We start from the raw sequence: 23,858 nt of genomic DNA, 5'->3' as shown, positions 1-23,858 counted from the left end.
TTTCTTATTGATATGCATAACAGATATCTAATCACTCATATGTCGAATTTGTTGCAATTCTGTATTTCACATTTGCTTTGGCTTTTCTAAGTTTTACACATTTCTATTTAAATTTTTAAAAAATATTTATTTATTTATTCCCCCCTCCCCCCATTGCTTTTTGTGCTCGTGGTCTGCTTTCTGGGTCCATTCGCTCTGTGTTCTTCTGTTTCTGCTGCCTTCCCTTTAGGCAGCACCGGGAACTTTTTGGAGTGGGAGAAAGGCACTCAATCTCTTGCACCACCTCAGCTCCCTGGTCTACTGTGTCTCTTATTGTCTCTTCTCTGTGTCTCTTTTTGTTGCGTCATTTTCGCATGCCAGCTGTCTGCGTGGACCAGCAATTCATGTGGACCAGCAATTCATGCAGGCCACTCCTGCATGGGCCAGCACTCCCTTACTATTTTCTATTGCTTATACATTTAGAATTCCTGAATAAAATCTAAGTGCTGATATACCTAGTAAAATTTCATGATATTTGACACTTGGAGGCTGATAAATCCTGTTCTTGATTTTCCCTTAATTTCTTAGTTAACAACCTCACGCAAAGGTTATTCCAAACCTTCTCTATCTCATGTTCTCCACCAATTTAATCATCCTTTGAGTTTTTAACATTCAGATTAATTTCATTCCATAAAACACCCAGATCTTAAGTGTTAAGTTAGAGAAGAGTCTTAGCATTTTGGATTTCTATTTGTTCAACAGTTTAGCCTGTCATAACACCAGACCCCCTTCTAGTCAAAACGCAAGCTCCATATATAATGAACCTATTTGTCGCTAGTCAAACTATCAATTGCTTTACTGTGTTCTATATTTGCTCTATTTCTGCCTCAGTGTTTTTTATGTTATTCCCACCTAAAAATACTCTTTTAGCCATGAAACTGCCTACCTATCCTTCTATGGCTTTGTTCAAATCCTACTTTCCTTATGAAGCATTCCATGAACAATTCAATTGGAAATATATATATATATATATATATATATATATATTTAGGAGGCACTGGGGATTGAACCCAGGACCTCCTACTTGGAAAGCAGGTGTTCAATCAGTGAACAACATCTGCTCCCCACTGAGAGTTGGTTTTTCCATTTGTTTGGCTTTCAGGAGGTACAGGGGATCAAACCCAGGACCTCATACATGGGAAGCAGGCACTCAACCACTTGAATTACATCCGCTCCCCAAGGAAATACTTTTACTCTTCTAAATAAGTATGTCTCCTCCCTAAATAAATATATGTAAGTACAAGACTACAGGTCTTTAAGGTCATTTAAGTGTACAGGTCTGGATTTAGACAAACCTGGGGTCAAACATCATTTCGGATACTAATAACTATATTAGTACGTTTTATTAATAATTTTAGGACTCCAAGTATCCAACTACAAAATTAAAATATTTAAAAATTACCTTCACTAAAAAAAGTGAACAAATATACTACCCACTATAATGCACATTCCACTCTAAGAGCTAATTATACTACAAGAAATGATTAAAATAGGACGCATTGAGCACTCTTACACTGACACAACTGTACTGCTTAATTAAGCAAAAATATACTGGGTCTAGCTTTTTAATAAAAGGATATTTGTCTACAGGAAAAAGAAAATGATTGGTATGTTTTATTAAGCTTAAATAATTGTAAATTATAAGTAGCTTTATTAATATTTATGGAGGTATACAAAACACTTCATTTACCTGTAAAATCTACTTCAGTTAAAACTTAAAAGAAAGAAATTCTATATGGAATGCAGACATACCATGTTACATATTATAGTAATTATAAAATCAACTTTGGTAGAGATTTGTCCATTCTTTCTACTTCCTATCACATTTTCTTATTCTTTTCTTCTTTCTTTCTCTTTTCATCAAGTTTCAGCCATGGCAACCTAAATGCACCCTACCCATTTATTCTGCTCTTTCCTTCCCTCTAAGTCATGATATATAAGAAAAATTCAGATCTGTATAAGTATGTCACAGAATTAAAATGGTTAGAAATACTGTTGGAAATGTAGTCTTATGATAGGTTGATTAGACTTATACCTAGTTTCTCAATCTAAATGAATATGTATATTTTAAGCTGACTTTCAGATTCTTGTACTAAAAGAGACTTTACCTGATATTTAGGCATCTCCTCTTCTCTATCCTCCAAAATCGTGTTTCTTACATCACTCTGCTGTTCCTATTTGAGGTAAGAAAATCATGCAATTACTTAACAAATGCAAAGGCAAATATGGAAAAAAAAAAACAAAAACCCAAAACATCATGAAACTTTGACATCTCAATTTGTCTATGATCATCAATTGAAATTCCAAGTTAATAATATCTAATTAGTAGACATTAGTTATTTAATGTAGTACAGTACTTTAAGCAGACTGTAAAAAATACAAATGTTATTATTTAAATCATCAAAATACACTTGAATCTACTTTTTATACATAGGTAATATGCTTTGACAGTAAACTATGGATCACATGAGGAAGACTCATTCATAAAAATACTCTTATGTCATCCTTTCCTTGGCTTTAGCTTTAGGAATAATCTTGTCTACACTGTATTTTTCACTTGACCACTTCACCAGCTTTAGTTCTTTAAGGGATTGAGCTTTTAAACACTTTTCCAGGTCCTCTTAAATTATCTTGTTATAGTTACATTATTACCATTAGGGCTCTAAAATATATTCATGGATTGTAGTGGGTTAAATAGTGGCCCCTCAAAACTCACGTCTACCTGGAACCTCAAAATGTGATCTTATTTGTAAAAAAGGATGTAATTAATGTAATGCAATTATGATGAGGTCATAATGGATTAGGGTGGGCCCTAAGTCCAATGACTGATGTCCTTATAAGAAGACTAGAGGACACACAGATACACAGGGACAAAAGCCATATAAAGACAGAAGAAACTGGAAAGATACAGCTATAAGCCAAGAAATATCAAGGATTACCAAGAACCATCAGAAGCTGGGAAGAAACACAGAAGGAAACCTTCAGAATGAGCGTGGCCCTGCCAGCAACTTAATTTTGGATCTCCGGCCTCAAGAACTATAGAATAAATTTCTGTTGTTTTAAGCCACTCAGTTTGTGGTCATTTGTTCCAGTAGCCCTAGGAAACTAATACAAGGGTGATTTTAAAAGCAACAGTTAAGAAATAAAAATTACTTTTCAGTCAAAAACCACACCTTTTGAACCAGGTATTCACTATATAGTTTCAAACTTATCTAACAAATATTTATTGACTATTTAGCACTTGTTATATATGCATGTTATATGCATATTATATTACAATTACTGATATATACAGTTATTACTGCTATGCTGCAGCTTCCTGGAAAGCCAGGGTCATATTCTAATAAACTTTTGTGCCTGGGAAAGAGCTGAGCTCAGCTAATGTTTAGTCAATGAATATACATACAGGGTGGAGCAATTTTAAAAGGACAAAGGTCAAAGGGGTGATATTTTTAACTTTAGATATTATAAAAAGTACCAAGTTATTGATAAATATTTTCATATTCCTGAATAATTGTTTCTTCTTCTTTTCTCAATGGTGTACAGCTTCAAATATCTGAAACATCATGCTGACCATGGTCTCTTGGTCTCTGCTAAGATTGTAATTTTGCTCAAAAAAAAAAATAAAGTTTTTTTTTTTTAGGAGGTACCAGGGATTGAATCCACACCTTGTACATGGGAAGCAGGTGCTCAACCCGAGTTATATCTGCTCCCCAAGTTTAATTCTATTTTTAACTTAATCTCAAAATAGTGAAATAAAACTGAAGTAAACTATTGTACTATTATAAAGATTACTTACAGATACTTCTCTTATCTTGTTTGATGATTCTTTAAACCTCTGTGAATCCATACTATCTCTGTGTCCTTTAATAGCAAAAAAAAAAAAAAGATTACAACAAAAAAATTTAGTTTTCCTTGTCTTTCAAAAATAATGCCATTGGTCAAAATCTACAAAACAAATGATTTATATTGTTTTTCAAATGGCTTTTTTGATAAATATTGAAAATATCTGCCAAGAGATTAACAGAGATTAGTAGCTCAGTTTACAGTAACGGTAAAAGCCAAAGGCCTCCTAAAAGAATCTAACAAATGATAAAGTTTAAAACTCAAAAAGAAATGAGAGAAAGGTCATTTTATTAATAAAATATAAAAGCATTATATCATATATTTATCCCAGTGCTAATATATTAACAGACTAAAATGGATTTTTAAAAAATCAGTTGGGATAGATTTTTATGTAAGAAGTGTTACATTTCTCTAAATTCACAGTGAACTCCACATAGCTTAGCAGCATGATCAGTACCTAGTTAACTTGTATGGTTGGCATTAATGCTCTAAATGGAGATTTTACATGGGCTTCACAAATTCTTGGAACAATCTCTAAGTATGGATTTTCCATGACTAGGAATATTTTCAGGCTGGGAAGTTTAAGAACAAGTGTTAAAGACAAGATTAGAAAAGTCATCTGTTGAAAAAATTCAAACCTGCAAAGGCAGAGGGCCTGCTTCAATCATAGCTTAGAACATTTTGGTTATGCTCACAGAATTTTATTCTGAAACTCAAGTTATTTTCTAAGAATTCTCTGTTAAATACATAACCTAACATGCAACTGTTAGAAAACCATATTCTCCCAAATATTAGGAACATAGCTAGCTCTATGAAGCATCTCTACTTTAACTTTTCCCTCCACATGGCATACTGTCAGCATTTAAATTTGCTTAAGTCTCCATTACTATTTAAAAAAACAAAAAATAAAAACCTAAACATACAAACCACAATTCTGCTACCTTCTTGCTTCACCGCCAAGCTTTTAAAAGTGTCATTTCCCCAGTTATCCCTTTTTTGCTATGTCCTCATTTATACTTTCATTTCATTGCAACCTGGCTTCACTCAGATCAACTTCCTCAATAAAAGTTTTCACCAAGTTCATTAAGGTACTATCATTGCCAAAATGAACTTTTTTTCAGTTCTTATTTTACTTAAGCTATCTAGAGTATAAGAATAACTCACTCCTCTCTTCTCTGAGTAGGTAGATCATAAATATACATTTTTCAAGGGGAACCCTGGTTTATACATGCTGTTCTAATGTAATTATTAATCACGTACCCTTTCACTTCTCAACAGTGTCCTTATTAGGATGAAAAATTATATGGTTACTTATTTGTAAGGTACTGTTCTTTACCAGTGATTTTAGCTTCCCCTGTATCTTCCAACTGTTCCCAAGAACCTAACACTTAAAAATCACTCTTATACTTCTCCAATAGGAGTTGATCAAATTCAATATAAGAGCTTCAGAGTCAAACAACAGAGTTCACGTAAATTTTCTATATAATTGTTATTGTAATAAATTGCACCAAAAAGATATGTGTCAATATAACTAGCCCAATTCAATCTATTTCTCCCACTTTTGATTCTTTTTCAAAGTTTTAAAAATATATTCTATGAAAAGATAGTCCATGTCGGCGGACTTGGCCCAGTGGTTAGGGCATCCGTCTACCACATGGGAGGTCCACGGTTCAAACCCGGGGCCTCTTTGACCCGTGTGGGGCTGGCCCATGCGCAGTGCTGATGTGCACAAGGAGTGCCATGCCACGCAGGGGTGTTTCCCGCGCAGGGGAGCGCCACGCGCAAGGAGTGTGCTCCGTAAGGAGAGCCGCCCAGCACAAAACAAAGTGCAGCCTGCCCAGGAATGGTGCCGCACACACGGAGAGCTGACACAACAAAAAGAAACACAGGTTTCCATGCCGCTGACAACAGAAGAAGCGGACAAAGAAGACACAGCAAATAGACACAGAGAACAGACAACCGGGGTGGGGGGGTAAGAGGAGAGAAATAAATAAATCTTTAAAAATAAATAAATAAATAAAAAAGACAGCAAGGCCATGGCTATCTTAAAAAAAAATAGTCCATTTGTCACAAAAGTAAAAATTTTTATCAGTTAATTATTTTTGTTTGTACAGTAAATACTGCATACAAATATCAGTTTGCCAAACTTACCAACGAACGACCCAAATTCTATATTATCTCCTTCTGCAGCTTTAGAGCAATTAATCTCTTCATCTTTGGTTACAGTTTCCAACTGGCTTTTGCAAGTTGGCTGGGATGGTGTACTAACAAAAAATTTGGTTGGGGGAGATGACAGATGTGGTATGCTATTAGATGAACTGCCTGGTTTTTGATTTTTACTAAAAATTTTTAGAATTTCTATCCCATGTAGTCTCTGTCGCAGCTCTGGAGGAGAAATAGCACTTGGGAATAAGGCACTACAAGAGGAACCAGCCTCTGGAAAACTGAATTCTTGTCTTTGTGGTATTAAAGGTAAAGCATGACCAAATATGTTACTTTGGGGATCTTTTTCATCTTTCATAAAAATATTACCAAAAAAAGGATTATGACTTTCAAGACAACCTTGGGGAAGAGAGGAGCTAAGTGTATTTACAACACTGTGCTTTTTCCATATAGAAGGTCTCATAGGACCATCTTCAATAAGATTTTGAGCCAAATGTTTGGAAATACTCAATTCTCTTGTGATTTCATTATGAACCTTGCTAGCTTCTGATGCTTTCTGAGCAGTAAGTGTTTTTAATGTATCTACAGTCAGAGCTGAGAGATCTTGCAAATGGCCAATTTGAGAATCTAATGAGTGTAAGGATCTTTTTATGTAGTTGACGCGATCTCCAACTTCTTTAATCTGAATGCACATCTGTTCCACTCTGTAGGGAGAAAAAAGTTTATTTTTCCAAATATTAAAAATTAGTGTTTCATAAATTCATTTTTTTAATTGATAATGGTCAAAAGAAATTTTACATGCACTCAAGATATAAAACAGGGTATTGATTATTTATTTATACAAGGCACACCTGTGTTTAAGAAGGATCCAGTGCTAATCCTATCATAATGAAATGCAAGGGTGCTGTAGCAGTTTTATATGGTTATGAATTCCAAAAATAGATATTGGCTTATATTTGTGATCTGATCTGTAACTGGGCCTGACTGAGTTATGATTAGGGCTTTAATTGGGTCATGTCATTAGGGCACTGAGTCCCCACCTCTTGGTGGTGACACAGATAAAAAAGCATGGCAAAGGACAGAGTTGGGGATTCTTAATGTTGAAGTTTTGATATTGGAGTTTAATGCTGAAGTCTTAAGCTGGAGCCCCAGGAAAGAGATAGACCCATTAACCTAAATAATCTAGAGCTGACCTTGTGGAGAAAACAGAAGCTGAGCCCAGAGGAACCCAGGAAGCCTGAACCCTCGCAGACATTGGCAGACATCTTGCTCCAACACATGAAAACAGACTTTGGTGAGGGAAGTAATTTGTGCTTTATGGCCTGGTATCTGTAAGCTTCTACCCCAAATAAATACCCTTTATAAAAACCAACCAATTTTGGTATTTTGCATCAGCACCCCTCTGGTTGACTAATACAGGTACAAAATATGTTATGCTGCACAATCTATTTAACCTAATTTATTCAAATAAAAGTAACTCAAAAATTGTATATACAGCTACATATACATAGAATTACCATTACCATTACTATAACTGGACAAATACCATATATCTCCAGAATGTAGCAAAGGCAATGGGAAAAAAAAATGCTTTAAAATAACAAGGACAGTTTTACCTCCTCCCATTAACAAAGAACATAAACACCTGTCCTCTGTAACCAGTGTCAAAAACTAACAGATTACTTATATGTAAGAAGTATGAGAAATAAAGAACTGAATTGTCTTTCAATATATAATGTAAAACTATTAAAAAACTAAATTTTTTGCATAAGACATAGATAATAGAACCCATTTTGACATATCAATTATAATCAAAGAGTTTCTGAACCTTTCAAAAGTGACACGAATTCTCTCTTCACTCCCAGAATGAAATTTGTCATCTTTTTCATTAAAATACATCTCAACACACTGTTCTTCAAAATCATGAAGTTTCTTTTGATCTTCTTCTGTTAAGTAAAGCTCTAAGGGAAGAAAAATTAATGAAGACACTTTCATAAGACAGGGATTATTCAGGGTTCATAAGACTATGCATCATCTACAATTTTTTCTCTTTTAACTATTGTTCTTCTAAAGTACGAAACAAATAAAGCCCTTTTTTTCATGACTCACAGAGTGACATGAACAGAACAAGTTCAGAGAAGTGGATTGGGCTCAAATGACAGAGCATCCGCCTACCACATGGGAGGTCCAGGGTTCAAACCCGGGGCCTCCTGACCCGTGTGATGAGCTGGCCTACACGTAGAGCTGAAGCACGCAAGAAGTGCTGTGCCATGCAGGAGTGTCCCCTGCACAAGGAGAGCCGCCCCACGTGAAAAAAGCGTAGCCTGCCCAGGAGTGGCGCCGCACACATGGAAAGCTGACGCAGCAAGATGATAGAATGAAAAAGAGAGTTTCTCAGGGCCGCTGACAAGAATACAAGCGGACACAGAAGAACACACAGCGAATGGACACAGAGAGCAGACAACTGAGGGCGGGGAAGGGGAGAGAAATAAATAAAAAAGAATTAAAAAAAAAAAGTTAAAAAAAAACCAAACAGAACAAGTTCAAGTACATCCTCCTCTTCTAATTTCCTTTTCCTAATACAACTCTTCTCTGTATCTCTCTCTCTCTCTACCTCCCTGCCCCACATACCCACAGGAATTCAAGACATTATTTGGTAAAACAGATAGCCATTGTAAAATCTTGAACACAGTTTGATACAATGATCAGGGTCATGCAGTCAACAGAATGTACTAAAAACGTTATGGTTTACAGACCACCAAAAACGTTCACAGAACAACTACAGTGTAACAGTTTAAATCACCACCTTTTTTTTTTAAAGATTTATTTTTTATTTCTCTCCCCTCTCCCCCCAACCCCTCCCCCAGTTGTCTGCTCTCCATGTCTGTTCACTGTGTGTTCTTCTGTGACCGCTTCTATCCTTATCAGCAGCACTGGGAATCTGTGTTTCTTTTTGTTGTGTCATCTTGCTGTGTCAGCTTTCCGTGTGTGTGGCGCCATTCATGGGCAGGCTGTACTTTCTTTCATGCTGGGCGGCTCTCCTTACGGGGCACACGCCTTTCTTGTGGGGCTCCCCTACGCAGGAGACACCCCTGCGTGGCAAGGCGCTCCTTGCATGCATCAGCACTGTGCATGGGCCAGCTCTACACAGGTCAAGGAGGCCCGGGGTTTGAACTGTGGACCTCCCATGTGGTAGGCAGACGCCCTATTCATTGGGCCAAGTCTGCTTCCCTATATCACCATCTTAACAAAGCAAAACACCATACTGAAGTTTAATACTAAATCCATTTTTACAGCTAATTTAAACAAAAGTCTTTATAATGACATCAGCCAAGTCTTCTGAGTAAAAGGAACGCCTAAACTCTAGTGCAATATTGATAAGTTATGACAGGAAAACATTTGTCTTAATATATTTCTACTTACTTGGCCCATCTGAAGTCTTATCTTTTTTTCTTCTTTTACATATGCAACAAAACAGAGAAACTATATGGCTAAGAATGATAAGTGGTGGAGGCAGAACTGGTTTTTCATGATAAGCCATAATAAAATGATAACGTTGGTACTTCCACACAATATTCGAAATTGCCTTCACTTGTAAATATACATTGCTTGAATAACAAAAAACGAAAAAAAGAACAGGAATCATATTTAAAGTTTTAAAATACTGAATATTATACTGTCATGCTGTTCTAAATAAGACTTGAAAAAAGTACATTACTATAGACAAGACTAAAAGGCAAAAGGTTGATATTGTTGGGGGGTCTTAATCATAACCTCCCAGAAAAATGGGCAGAAAATATTGATTTTAAGATTTCAAAATGATATATAAATGACTGAAACATAAAGTTCACCCTTAATAGTAATCAAATAAATGCAAATAAAAATAACTTCATGTATCATCATTTTGGCAACAATTATAAAATAATAACCAGTGATGGCAGGGATTTGGGGACAAATCCATGTTGTTACTTGAATGCAAAAAGTTATAAAATTATACATATGAATTCTACTTTTAGGAAAACATTCTAAAGAAATACTTAAACATTCAAGGTTTAACTACAATATAATTTTTAGGAGCAAAGAAAAAAATTTTGAAATTATCATCAAATTGAGCCTGAAAAATTATGGTCCATATCTTTGAATACCAGGTAGCCATTAAAAATAGATTAGAGATACATTTTTATTAATGTGGGATGATGTTTATGACATTTTGCTTAGTTAAAAACAGTATTAAAATTAAGAATATAAATTTTGAAAATAAAAACTTTAACATATACACATAAAATATGATAGATGTATACCAAATATTAGAAGTGGGATTATTAATGAGTTTTCTATTTGCCTCTCTGTTTTCTGTATTGAATGTGTATTCTTTGGCAACGTAGTATGAATTGCATACAAAGGTTAAATTTTTTAAAAAATGAAAAACTTCTAATTTGGAAATCATTTCATTTAAAAATGCATGCCTTTTTTGTAATTTTTCAAAGATAATTTTAGTAATTTAAACCTCAATAAAAACTTTTGGATTTTAAATTCTGTATATTTCCTTCATTAGAAGTAGAACTGTATGATAAGTGATGTCATTAGAATAAAAAAACGAATAAAATTCTTACTTGAAAAATGCAATAAGAAGATTAACCATAATGATATACTGTACAAAGAGGTAGACTGCTTGAAGAAATGGAGTCAACCATGTCCCAGGACCACAGATCTCCTTGATGGTAGAATCATTTGCACACACTTTGAAAAAAAAAAAATTGTAATAGAGCAATTCATCAGTAACTACATTTTTTTAAATGAGGTAAATGTTTTATTTTAAATTTTTTTACACTTTTTAAAGTAGTAACTATGTCTTATCATGATTGTTTTTATTACTTTAAAGTAATAATTTTGATTAATTACAAATCTGTTTCACAGATACCAACAAAAGCTTCAGGGCAGGCAGTTGTAGCAACACCAATCTAAAAGTATTCCAATACAGAAAGGTTGTGTAAAAGATGTGGTACTACTATCTATTCTATCCCTCTATTCCATATAAGGAAGTACATTTTAGTATTATATCTACCCTTCAAAGCAGGATTTAGCTAGTACAACATTAAGGAGGGTAAAATTCTTGGATTTCAGACATACCAGCATTTCTGTTAAAAAAAAAAAAAAAATCTGAACTACAAGAGTATGGTAGTACCAGAGGAAACCCTGAAAGTTTACAAACATAAAGATAACTGAGTTTATATTTTGTCACAAAAGATGGTTGGAGAGCATAATCAAAAGCAAATAAGGAAGGGAAAAGCTGTTATACCTACCACAGAGTTACAAGAAATAAAGAAATACCCACCTAGATAGGAAAAGGACTAAAATTAAATGATGGGTAATGGATGTAGCTCAAGTGGTTGAGCGCATGCTTCCCATGTACAAGGTCTTGGGTTCAATCCCCAGTACCTCCTAAAAACAAACAAACAAACAAACGAAAAAAACAATTGCCAATGAGAAGCGGCTGTAAATCAGTGGTTGAGCGCCTGCTTCCCAAGTATGAGGTGAGGTCCTGGGCTCAATCCCTGGCACCTCCTAAAAAAAAAAAAAATTAAATGATCATGAATTAGTGACAAGTTTTATGAGTATTTATGGTATACTTAGCATTTAGATTTAGAGTATATATTTAATAATATATACATGAATGAAATTGTCAAAATAGCTGTACTATTTCTCTAAAATAAATGGTTTTATAGGCATATTGAAGTGTAAGATACTTTCATCTTCAAAAATATTATATATCTATTTTCATTCTATTTAAAGAGGTGTGGCGAAGCAAAGACCTGAGAAAGGGGATGGAGGAAACTATATTAAAATGTTATAAAATTGATTGTGGTGATAAATGCACAACTGTGTGATTATAACAAAACCCACTGAATGTACAATTTGAATGGACTGTATGGTATATATATGGATATATCTCAACAAAATTGTGAAAAGAAAAAAAGAAAAGAAAAGAAAAGAAAAGAAAAGAAAAAAGACACCCACTGCTTTATAACGTTTATACAACTATGGTCACATCATACGAGAAAAGAAGACAATGAAGACGTGGAAATGACACTGAAAAGGAAGCCATTAAACACAAAATTTGACCAGATTAATAAAATCTCATTATTTTTTTTTAAAGTTTTTATCGTAGTAACATATACATAACAATTTCCCATTTTAACTACTTTGTGATACACGCTATACAACATGTATTATGCTTGAAGACATCACGTTGAATGAAATAAGCCAGAAACCTCATTTTAACTACCATCTGGTAATAAGGCGTAGTCTTCTCCCTATATGGCCACCTCATTACCTCATCTTCTGTACAATACACAGGGAGGAAGCAACACATGAGGGGGGAAAGAAGGTGGGAAGGAGAATAGGAAAGAGAGAGAGAACTAAAAAAATAAAGATTCTATAACTTAGATGTGGAAGGCAGTAGAAGAGTACCCCTAAAAATTTTTAGCACTATATATGCTGGCAAGCTTTCTAGCCTTTTTAACTATCTTAAGAGTATATAGGTATTAAAATGTCATAGTAATAAAATTGTGCAACAGACTTAATATTCTTTTAAAGTCCTCTTTCAAGCAAGGTGTTAATAATGGGCAAAAGGGTTGAACAGGTAGGTGTGGGGGAGATGATCTGTATTACAGATCTCATTTATTCAGTTTAGACAGAAAACAGACTCTTGGTTGAATCTGATAGTTACAAGAAGTTTTTATGTTTTAACAGATTTTGACAGAAACTCAATATGCTATGAATCTTTTAAAATTCACACAGGGTAATTATCTTTGTCATCAACACTGTGACCGAACCCTCCATATCCAATCCACTGCAACTGGTCTAAGCAAATCAAGGTAATCCCGCCACTATCCACCATCACCATTTAATTGTTTCAGTGATGGTCAAGGCTGAAGACAGTTTGAATAAAAGAGATGTAAGGACAAGTTCAATGGGGGGTTCTATGAAAGGAATTTTTTCCCTCTTAAAAAAAAAAACACAGAAAGATGGTGTCACTTTCATCCTATTGTTAGTGATGGAGATATACAATCTTAAAGGAAATCTGTCTGACCAGAGTATGAGATAAAAATAACAGGGGTCCTTACCTATGAATCACCCAACCCCAAAGACCATTCTATCTCTATTGTGTGAGCAACTAAATGTCCTTATTTAAGCCAGTTTAGACAGATTTCCATGACTTACAGGTGAAAACACTCTAAAATACTTTTTCAATTAAGTTTTGTTACATCTCTCTTTCTGGGGTTAACTAATGTTTTATGGGAGGTTTAGGCTGGTTAGCAGTTTTGACTTCGAAAATATGCACTGTTAGTATAAGGCAATATGGACAAGATGAATTTATAAACATAGATCCTTACCATCAATTTCATATGCATAAACTTCACCAAAAATCATCCAGTATGGATGAAAAACTATATCTTTAGCAAGAGTCCAAGATGGTGATTCTCGAGGATAAAGTATTGCTTTTCTGGGAACACCAAAACTAAGTAATACAAGAGCCATAATCACTACAATGTAGAACATATTTGCCACCTGTTGAAAAATAAACACTATTAAAATACATGGGAATTTAAAAACTATTAACAATTTTTCATGTTAAAAAATGTTTCCAATGTTCTAATACATAACTATGGAATCTGAGTTTATCGCCATTAAAATTATTCAGGGAAATCTCACTACATAAACCTTACCATCAAGGAGATTACGTAAAAAATTATCATCTGGCAACTCATGGGCATCTGTACCTATGTAATCAATGATATCATTGATTCAAACTGGGGTATGCCAATCTTTAGTGCACATGAACCTTCTCTATAGACACACGTCTTAGTGTGAAAACCTCCCAGGAGCCAGACAAAGCAACAAACTGGATTACCAGTACAGGTGTTGAAAATATATGTGATACGAATGTCTGGGGGAAAAAAAAGCAATAACCAATGTCCTGGGAAGCGGATTTGGCTCAACTGATAGAGCGTCTGCCTACCACATGGGAGGTCCAGAGTTCAAAGCCAGAGCCACCTGACCAATGTGATGAGCCGGCCCGCGTGCAGTGCTGATGCACACAAGGAGTGCCGTGCCATGCAGGGGTATCCCCCGCGTAGGGAAGCCCCATGCATAAGGATTGTGCCCTGTAAAGAGAGCCACTCAGTGTGAAAAAAGTGCAGCCTGGCCAGGAATGACGCCGCACACACAGAGAGCTGACCCAGCAAGATGACGCAACAAAAAGAGACACAGATTCCCGGTGCTGCTGATAAGAATACGAGCAGACACAGAAGAACACACAGCAAATGAACACAGAGAGCAGATAACTGGGGGAGCAGAAGGGGAGAGAAATAAATAAAAAATAAATCTTAAAAAAAAAAAACAAACCACCAATGTCCTTTTGCAAGTCAGGTAGTTTACAATTCTTTACTTTCAACAAAACTTATAACTAAATTGAGTTGCTTACTAGGAGATCATTTAAAAATGATCAAGAACTAAAAAAAATTAAGCAACATGCTATAATAAAAACTTTAAGTACTAATTTAGTTATTTAGGTGTACAAGCTCTCAGTATTTACATATTAAAAAGTAAATGTGGGAGCCAATGTGGCTTAGTGGTTGAGTGCCAGCCTCCCACATGAGCTCCTGGGTTCAATCCCCAATTCTGGTACCTAAAAAAAAAAAGTCAATGCTATCTTACTCCAGGAATATGTAAAATTCATCCATGGATAATAATCTAATGGGGGAAGGGGAACCTTTGAAGAGCAAAAGTCTTTATTTCCAATAAAGTTGTAGTCTGAAGTTTGATAATTTCTATAAAATTTTAATATAGTTGTCTTCAGCTACTGTGAACTAACAGTAGTAATAATGATAAATCTAAAAGAGATTATGACATTTCCATGCATTTTTAAAATGACTATATATTGAGAGTAAAGAGAAAGGCAGGAATGTGAAAGGTGCTAAAAAGACAATAAGTCTAGACTGGATGGAATACTTTTGTAGGGACATAAGTTTGGAAAACCAAACTGTGTAAGACAGCTGAGTCTTAAAAGGTCAATTCAAATGAAGAGTTTAGACTTGGATGCTTCACCTTTAATATTGAAGGTTAGATGAGCCACTAACTTGGATTTTATACGTTTGCACATAAAGTCTCTTTGACAACCTTCTTTGTGTTTGATCCAAATTTAATTTAAAATACTTGAATATTCAGTTTCCTCATCTCTGAAAGGAGGATTCCTAGCTTAGATTGAAAATGTATATAAAATGAGCAGAAGTTTAGAGTTCACTGTGTGTATTTTCAATAGTTAGATCTCTATTGAAGATGCAAAATGTGAGAAAAGTTTCTTGTATTTTAATCTTTCATATCTTCAGCCTTTAAAGGAATTTTTTTGATTAGAAATTCCCTGCTCAGAGGCCTATATACTTCCCACTTCTTTTCAAATGCCAAATTCTTTGTGAGTCTTCATGACAGAATTAGCTGCAAGCTCTTCTGTCTTCACACAGCAGTTTTTCACATTTCTACCCCCCCTTCAAAACTTTCATAATGGTTAATGTTCAATTGATTAAAGTGGGTGCCATCAGTAAAAGAAAGCCTTCATTAAAACATACCTTAAATATTAAAGAGGTGACATTTTTTAGTAGCAGATTTCCAGAGCAATTTAACATTCTTTTATCACTGTGTATTCATTATATTCTTAGCATTATACTAAGCTGCGGCTACAAAGATGAATAAGTCCAGACTGCCCAGTTTACAATGATCTACATAACCGAGAATACACTCTGTGTATCCAATCTGCCAAATGACTACTCTGTATCATAAAACTTGTAGTTAGGCTGTGTGTTTTTACTCAGGACTATGTTAACTTTCAACAAACAGCTCACATCTCGTTGTTTTAATAAAAACCTTTACAGATGTCTCTCTTTCCATGAATTCTTACATTCCCTTTCATTCATTTAATCAATGAACCATACTGGCAGTTATATAATAGCTCATATAATTTCCTAAAATATTTTAAGTATGGTGGGCTTCTTGAACTAAAGTGTAAGATTAAAATAAAATAACTATAGGATTGGTAAAGGCAAAAAGACAAAATGTGGTTTCATAAAGTTTAGAAAACTAGTTGGAAGATAAATGAGATCTTTCTGTATCATATCTTACAACAGCATGTTCATAATCTCAAAATGAAAAGATAACAAAAAAAAGTAATAAAAGGAAAGTAAGGACCAAGCTGGATAGGCCTTATGGGCTAATTAAGGACAATGATCTCTCAGAAGCAATGGAAAAATCATTAAAATATATTTTAAGAAGGGGATGCAACATCTAAGCCTGGCCAGAGTGGTTGTAAAAAAAACAGATTACCAGACTACATAGATGCCAGGTGCCAGTGGACTGATTTAGGATGGTATCATGAAAAGATGAAAAAAGTAAACAGATTGAAGCTTACAAGTATGTATTTTTTCATTCTGATCCCAAAAGTTATCCCAACAAATAATTTTCTTCAGAAGTTAATAAAATATGGTATCTTTGGATTATGAGGTGAATGAATATAAAATAACAAGCATGTTATTCACAGATTCAAGTAAAACTATTCATAATGGTTTTATACTTGTAAGAAAAAACTCTCAATAACACATGATTATCAGATGCCTCTCAACTTACCATTTTTCCAATCATCATTACATACGGTCCTGCCTGTTGATTTACAGCTAGAAAATCTAGCAAACGCACATACCAAAATATTATGTTTAGACAGTAAATTAATCTTCCAGCCACAAAAACATAATTATTATATGCATTCTCAAAGTTCCATCTTGCTCCAAATCTTAGTCCAAATCCAATGAAGAAAGAAATTATGGCAATTGTATCACTGATATTGAAGTAATCACTAAACCACACTTTAATCTTCTGGCTTATTTTCCCAGCTTCAGACATGAAGATCTAGAGGTTTAAATAAAAAGGTTATAATCAATTTCTTCATACTAAACCTTTGCTAACATTCAGTAAAATATCACGGAAGGTTTCATATATCTTTAATGTTCTAAAGTGCTTTTCACTGATTATCTTGGTATATTTTGATGCATATGATCCACAAAGCAATTCAATGAGATACCAGAGGCAGATACCTCTTATATCTCATTACAAAGACCAAGAAAATAGAAATACTCAGAGATAAATAACCTGCCCAAACAAAGTTATCCAACCAAAAATTGAAAAGCTTAGATCAGAACACTGTCCTCTAGACTTGGAATATGAAATCCTTTTGTAAAGTTGTTTTATTTCTCATTGAAGCAACACTAAAATATCCTGGTAGGATCTTCCAAAGATATTTTATTTGCAAAAAGTAACTTAGGGCTCAAGTAGCTGTATTTATCCATCTTATCTAAAATATATAAATCTCTTGAATAAAACGATCTAAAAAATCTTTTAAGATGGTGATGCATCACAGGTTCAAAATCAAAATTTATCATAGAGTAAATATGAAGTCTCCCTTCCACTCTAGTCCCTTGGTCAAATAATTCAGCTTCCCACTTGAGGCAAATGCTTATCTGATGAATCCTTGGGGGAAGTGTTTAAATATTATATATATATATATATATATATATATATATATATATATAAAATATGTAGAGAGAGGGAAAGAGTAAATATATACATATCTTTAAATAGTCTGCAACTTGATTTTATCATTTAACAATTTAACTTCTTTTAAAGTTGGTAAATAATAGAGAACAGATTTAATTAGCATAAGCACTATACTCAAATGAACTAAAAATGCATAAGCTATCTAATAAGATAAACTCCTATTACATCTAAGTGTGAGAGAAGTATATCTTCTAATTATTTTTGCAAATTTGTGTATGATTTCATGTAAAGCAGAGACAGGAAATATTTCAGAAGTATTTAAGAAAGTATTTTATAAAACATTTAAGAAGCTACCAGTCGGACAAGAAAGTATAAACAATTATTTAAGGGAAACAATTTTTTCAGAATCAGGATTTTAGAAAATTTACAATTTAAATGGAAAACCCTGAAAAACACAGGGAACTAAATCTAAATGACAATGTAGTGTGCAATACAGCATAATTTGGTGGGCAATAAAATATAAGAGCAAAATTAAAACCTACTTATAATTTACCTATCTGATGGCTATATGTATACTTAATACTCTTTTTGAAGAGTTTCAAGCATAAATGAGTATTCTGATCAATGTTGAGAAATATGTTATAAAAATCTAAGTTATGTTTCTGAGACAAATCATTATCTTTGTAATGCTGACAATCACTGATCTCTATTCTTTTACCATGATTTTTACAATAGGAAAAATTAAACATGTTCTGTATTTTTATATTACCTAAAGAAATTACAAATAACACACATGCATACCTACAGACAATCCTCACCTAGAAAACACAAGTACACACACAACCTCCACACATATAGTAAGTTACTGGTAGGATAAACTAAGAACATACCTCTCGGACTTTCTCAACAGCATAGGTAAAAATATAAGCAATAACAATCCATTCTTGAACTGAAGGTAATTGTTCCATTTGTACCAGAACCACAAATGTATAAAGCATCAGAAACCCTAAATATGCCAACTAATAAAAGAAAATAAAGTTATATAAATAAAAATTATGAAATAATAGGCTTAAAAATTTTATTATAGACATTTCCAATCATTTACAAAAATATAGACTAGTGGAGCAGGTATAAACGCAATGTTTGATTGAGCACGCACTTCACATGTACACAAGGTCCTGGGTTCAATCCCTAGTACCTCCTTTAAAAAACAAAATAGAACAAAACGAAGCAAAAATAAAACCAGACTAAATGAACCCCTATGAACTATTCCCCAACTTCAATAATTAAAAGTTTTAAAAGTAGTCCTTCTTCAGGGAGATTACATTTATCAAATTACAAATGATCCCTAGCTTTCAAAAGAACTCTGTTAACCTTTTAGAACTTCCCAATAGAAATAATTTTATAATACCAGGTTCATGTTTACAGGATAATCCATATAAGTCTGCTTAACCTATATTTCACCTAAAATATCATAATGTATTAAAATTCCTACAGAACTGCACCACTACAGTCATTAAAGAAGACCATTACCTGCTCCCTCCAGGCCCCAACCAAACAGTATTCCTAGAAAAGACAACTGATATTTTTCTAGCTCCCATTTACTGAAGTTGAGGACAAAGAAAAGGAATCAAAAGTACATTGAGGGAAAGGGCCACCTTTAATACTCTTAAAAAAGGTTACAGGGTGGTGTAATAAGGTGTATGTATAACACCAGAAGATTCATTTAGTTTCATAGGAAAACCCAGAAACACTGACCCTTGAGCAATTATATCTAAGAGTCCTCTCATTTCTATGATTGCTTGTATGAGTCTTAGTGAAAACCACATCCTTGATATACACTATGACAAGGTAGAGAAGTGATCTGTAATAAATACAGAAAGAAAAGAGAAATTCCTATAGGTACCTGGGTTGACCATTTTATATAGCTATTTATAGGCATGCAAATAAAAGAAATCTGTGTTACATCCACCATTGAGGAAAAATTGGGGGACTAGATTAGATAATGCGACTGCAGTTTCAGTATCTGGACAAGGAGAAATATGAAAATTTTCATACTGAGAAGGAAACATCATAAATTAGTCTCAGGTTAATGGTATAAATATATAGTGAGAAAGCAGTAATTGAAGAAACAATTTCTCAATCATGATTCTTACAACGAAACTATTTCTATACTTTGGCAATTCAAAAATGACTGTTCATGATAAAAATGAAAATAACAACAAATGGAAAAACACCTATGAGTTTTGTCATGAAAAGTTTTCCTGGGAAGGGGAGTAAAAACTCAATTACTCTACCCTGCTTTTAAGAAGAGGTTAATCTCATGGGATTCTTCAGAAGAGTCCATCCCTATATAGATATATATAGTATCTTTGATCTGCTAATAAAATAATATTTTCATAAAGCACGAAAAAAGCCAATTATGCAGCAGATAACTGAAAATGTACTCAAATACACTTTAAAAAATAAGCTACTAAACTTTGATAAATAGAAGCCTATGAATGATCTGGATTAGTTCTAATCATGATCAGTTAACATTACCACCTCATATTTGTCTAATAAACCTTTAGTTTCAGTTGGAACTAATTTGTTAGTGTTTATCATTCTATATGTTGGCAATTGGATAAAAATTAGCTGAACAAACCTATTGTTCTTTTAAATGGAAAATATTTTCTCAATGATCCAAGTTATATCAAGATTAGTAAGAGAAAAACAAAAAAACAAAAATTTTAAAAAAAGAAAAAAGAAAAAAAAGATGCAACAAGATTAGTAAAAAGTTTAGCACAAAGGTCCCCTAAAGTCTATGTTTAAAAAATATTAGGATAATATAATTTTAAAACGTACCGTGTTAAACCAGAATTTTACAATTGGTGCATGATAAAAGGCATAAAACTTTCGTGTGATTGGAAGCTTTTTTGATTTTATTTGTATTTCCATTTCATTCTTTCCTTCATTACTGTCCAAAATCCTTATTTCTTTAAATAATTCCTAAAATAAGAATATTTATTATACATTCATTCACAGTGAAACTGTATTTACTTTATAATTTTTTCCTCCTTACCATGGGGATTTCTTCTGTTATGTTTTGAAAGTTGTTTTCACTATCTTCCATTGTCATTTGATGGGCATCTTGAGATTGTGGAATATGGGACATTTCAGCTTTCGTTTTATATTCTAGCATTAATATGGCAGGTGGGACTAAAATGCTTAATATGACCTAAAAATTTTAGAAACATGTAAGTTTACATTCTTGAACAAAGAACACAAAAGCAATAAAAAAGCATGAAATATCCTATATTACTAGTCATTTTGCCCCTGATAGTGTGAGGAAAGAACTAAAATCTGTTTATTACACATTTAAAGGGGTTAAATAGTTTTAAGCAAAAACAAAAAAAACAAAAAACATTTCAGTATTATGAAAATGAGGGTACAGAAAAGACAATAATTATATTTTAAAACAGTAAGATAGCAATTTGTTCAGAAAATACATTTTATAAATAAAACTCAAACCTTATGAAGATGCTATATACTTAATTCTATCCTATGTTTCTTTGTGTTTCATGACATAATTACTCATATCATGCTTAAATAAACAAGTTTTTATTTCTAATTTTATGTATTACCTATACAATAATAAAGCACAAAGAAATTATAATTATGTAACAGGGTTTCTTTTGGTTAATCTTTCACCATTATGTTTAGTGGAAGATTAATATATGTAATGGTTAAATATATCTGATTTCTGCCTTCAATTAATACATTTCTTTATCTTATTTTTAAAAATATAAGACAAAAAAAAAAAAGTTTAAGTCATTGTATCTCACCATGAAAAACAAAATACAGTAAACATTTTACCCAAATTCTTAACCTTAAAATTCAGAGGAGGACAGAAGGAAAATGGCAACTATTGAACTGGTAGGAAATTAATGAATCAACTATTTTGGAACTCTGGAGTCAGGCAGAACAAAGTACAGCATCCAGACAGGAGGTGGAGTAAATTACTGTAAATTTTGATTAATTTCATTCTTCCCACAGTGGCTGCCATCTCCCAGCCCCAACTACGACCAACAAGCAGCAGGGTAGCCCAGGCTTCTGATGTAGCTTGATGGTGCCAGAATGGACTAAAAGCCTATTCCTCCCAAATACAGCCATATAGAGGAATGTGGTCTGATCATTAATAAATGCTTTTAATCAGCTACTTCCCATCACTGGGGGCCAGCACTGAAGACACCACTGTTTCAATCACCTTTAGGGAAAAGCAGCAGAGAAGTCTAAAGAGGCAGTACCTAATTTTTTCCCCTCCTCTTGTCACTTTCCATTCCCAGTTAAGGAGCAAAAGTACTTTGGAAAAGTCACAAATTGACAGCTCCAGTCCTTAACAACAACAGCAAAAACACCTAGCAATTGCAGAGGAATGGAAGAACTAGGTTTCCAGAGCTCAGAATGTTCAATTCTCAACAAAAAATTACAAAACACACAAAGAAACAAGAAAGTATGGCCCAATTACAGGAAAAAGATAGTTAGTCCAAAACCACAACTGAGGAAGCTCATACACTAGAATTACTAGGCAAAATCTTTAAATTAACTATTTTAAATATGCTCAATGAGCTAAAGGAATCCATATACAAAGAATTAAAGAAAACTAGGAAAACATTCTCCAAACAAAACAAGCTATAAAAAGGAACCAAACAAATTTTGAAGCTACAAAGTACATAAATTGAAATGAGTAAGAAGAAATAAAAAGAAAAATTAACAAAACCTGAGGGATCTGGGAGACACTATCTAACATATCAACATATGTATGATTGAAGTTCCAAAAGGAAATGAGAGAGAAAAAAACAGCCAAAAAAGTACTTAAAGAAATAATGGCAAAAATTTCCCAAATCTGATGAGAGACTTGAATATATACATCCAGGAAGTTCAACAAAACTCAACAAACTCCAACAGGATAGACTCTAAGAGATCTACCCAAGGACACATTATAACAAAATTGTCAAAATCCAACAAAGTATTTTGAAAGCAGCAAGAGAAGTGACAATGTCACATACAAAGATACCCAATAAGATAAAAAGTGAATTTGTCATCAGAAATCACAGAGGCCAAAAGACAGTGAGATGACATATTTAAAGTCCATAAAATGAAATAAAAATAAAAATAAAATAAAATAAATACCTGTCAACCAAGAATTTTTTATCCAGTGAAAATTGTCCTTCAATATTGAAGGAGAAAATAAAACATTTACAGATAAACAAACACTGAAAGACCTCATTACCAGGAGACCTGCCCTAGAAAAAATGCTAAGGGGAGTGCTTCAGGCTGAAATAAAAAGACACCAGAGAGAAGCGGATTTGGCTCAACTGATAGAGTGTCCACCTACCATTCAGAAGGCCCACGGCCTCCCTTACCCGTGTGGAGCTTGCCCACCCGCAGTGCTTATGCGTGCAAGGAGTGCCCTGCCACGCAAGGGTGTCCCCACGCGCAAGGAGTGCACCCTGCAAAGAGAGCCACCCCATGTGAAAAAGGCACAGGCTGCCCAGGAGTGGTGCCGCACACACGGAGAGCTGACGTAGCAAGATAACGCAACAAAGAGAGAAACAGATTTCCAGTGCCGCTGACAAGAATGCAATGGGCACAGAAGAACACACAGCGAATGGACACAGAGAACAGATGGGGGGGGGGGAGGGGGGGAATAAATTAAAAATATAAATCTTTAAAAAAAAGAAAAAAAGAGACACTAGTAGGTAACTCAAAGCCATAGAAGAAATAAAGAAAAAAAAATCTGATGTTTCAGGATAAAAACAGAGAAAACTACTAACAGAAAGGAACTTACTAAACATGATAAAGAATGTTTATGAAAACGCTACAGCAAATAATATACTCAACTCAATAGTGAAAAACCGATAGATTTCCCCTAAGATCAGGAACAAGACAGGAATGTCCACTGTTACTGTTATTCAATCTCTTGCAATCAGGCAAAATGAAGAAATAAAAGGCATCCAAATAGAAAAGAAGTCAAATTACCCCCATTTACAGATGACATGATCCTATATAAAAAATACCAAAGAATCTGTAATACAGGTGCTAGAATAAACTAATTCAGCAAATTTACAAGATACAAGATAAACATGCATAAGTCAGTTATGTTCGTATATAGAGTAATGAACACTCTGAAAATTGAGAAAATTTACAATAGCATCTAAAAGAAT

General features: G+C 33.8%; 1 protein-coding gene across 1 annotated transcript in view; it reads right to left on the bottom strand.

Annotated features, from left to right (window-relative positions):
- TRPM7 (transient receptor potential cation channel subfamily M member 7) overlaps positions 1-23,858 on the bottom strand; it is a 160,359-nt gene that overhangs the window by 30,394 nt on the left and 106,107 nt on the right. The window contains exons 18-28 of the mRNA XM_058294201.2: positions 20,714-20,869; positions 20,497-20,640; positions 18,543-18,671; positions 16,729-17,007; positions 13,446-13,620; positions 10,662-10,788; positions 9,472-9,656; positions 7,877-8,009; positions 6,037-6,752; positions 3,839-3,903; positions 2,148-2,213 (exon numbers count right to left, since the gene is read on the bottom strand). Coding sequence (XP_058150184.1) covers positions 2,148-2,213; positions 3,839-3,903; positions 6,037-6,752; positions 7,877-8,009; positions 9,472-9,656; positions 10,662-10,788; positions 13,446-13,620; positions 16,729-17,007; positions 18,543-18,671; positions 20,497-20,640; positions 20,714-20,869 — 2,175 coding nt within the window. The remainder of the gene's footprint in view (positions 1-2,147; positions 2,214-3,838; positions 3,904-6,036; positions 6,753-7,876; positions 8,010-9,471; positions 9,657-10,661; positions 10,789-13,445; positions 13,621-16,728; positions 17,008-18,542; positions 18,672-20,496; positions 20,641-20,713; positions 20,870-23,858) is intronic.

This window comes from Dasypus novemcinctus, chromosome 3 (assembly GCF_030445035.2).
Source record: "Dasypus novemcinctus isolate mDasNov1 chromosome 3, mDasNov1.1.hap2, whole genome shotgun sequence".
Taxonomy (NCBI): Eukaryota; Metazoa; Chordata; class Mammalia; order Cingulata; family Dasypodidae; genus Dasypus; species Dasypus novemcinctus.
Note: the sequence above shows the minus strand (reverse complement) of the source record. Positions and strands in the feature narration are given on the sequence as shown.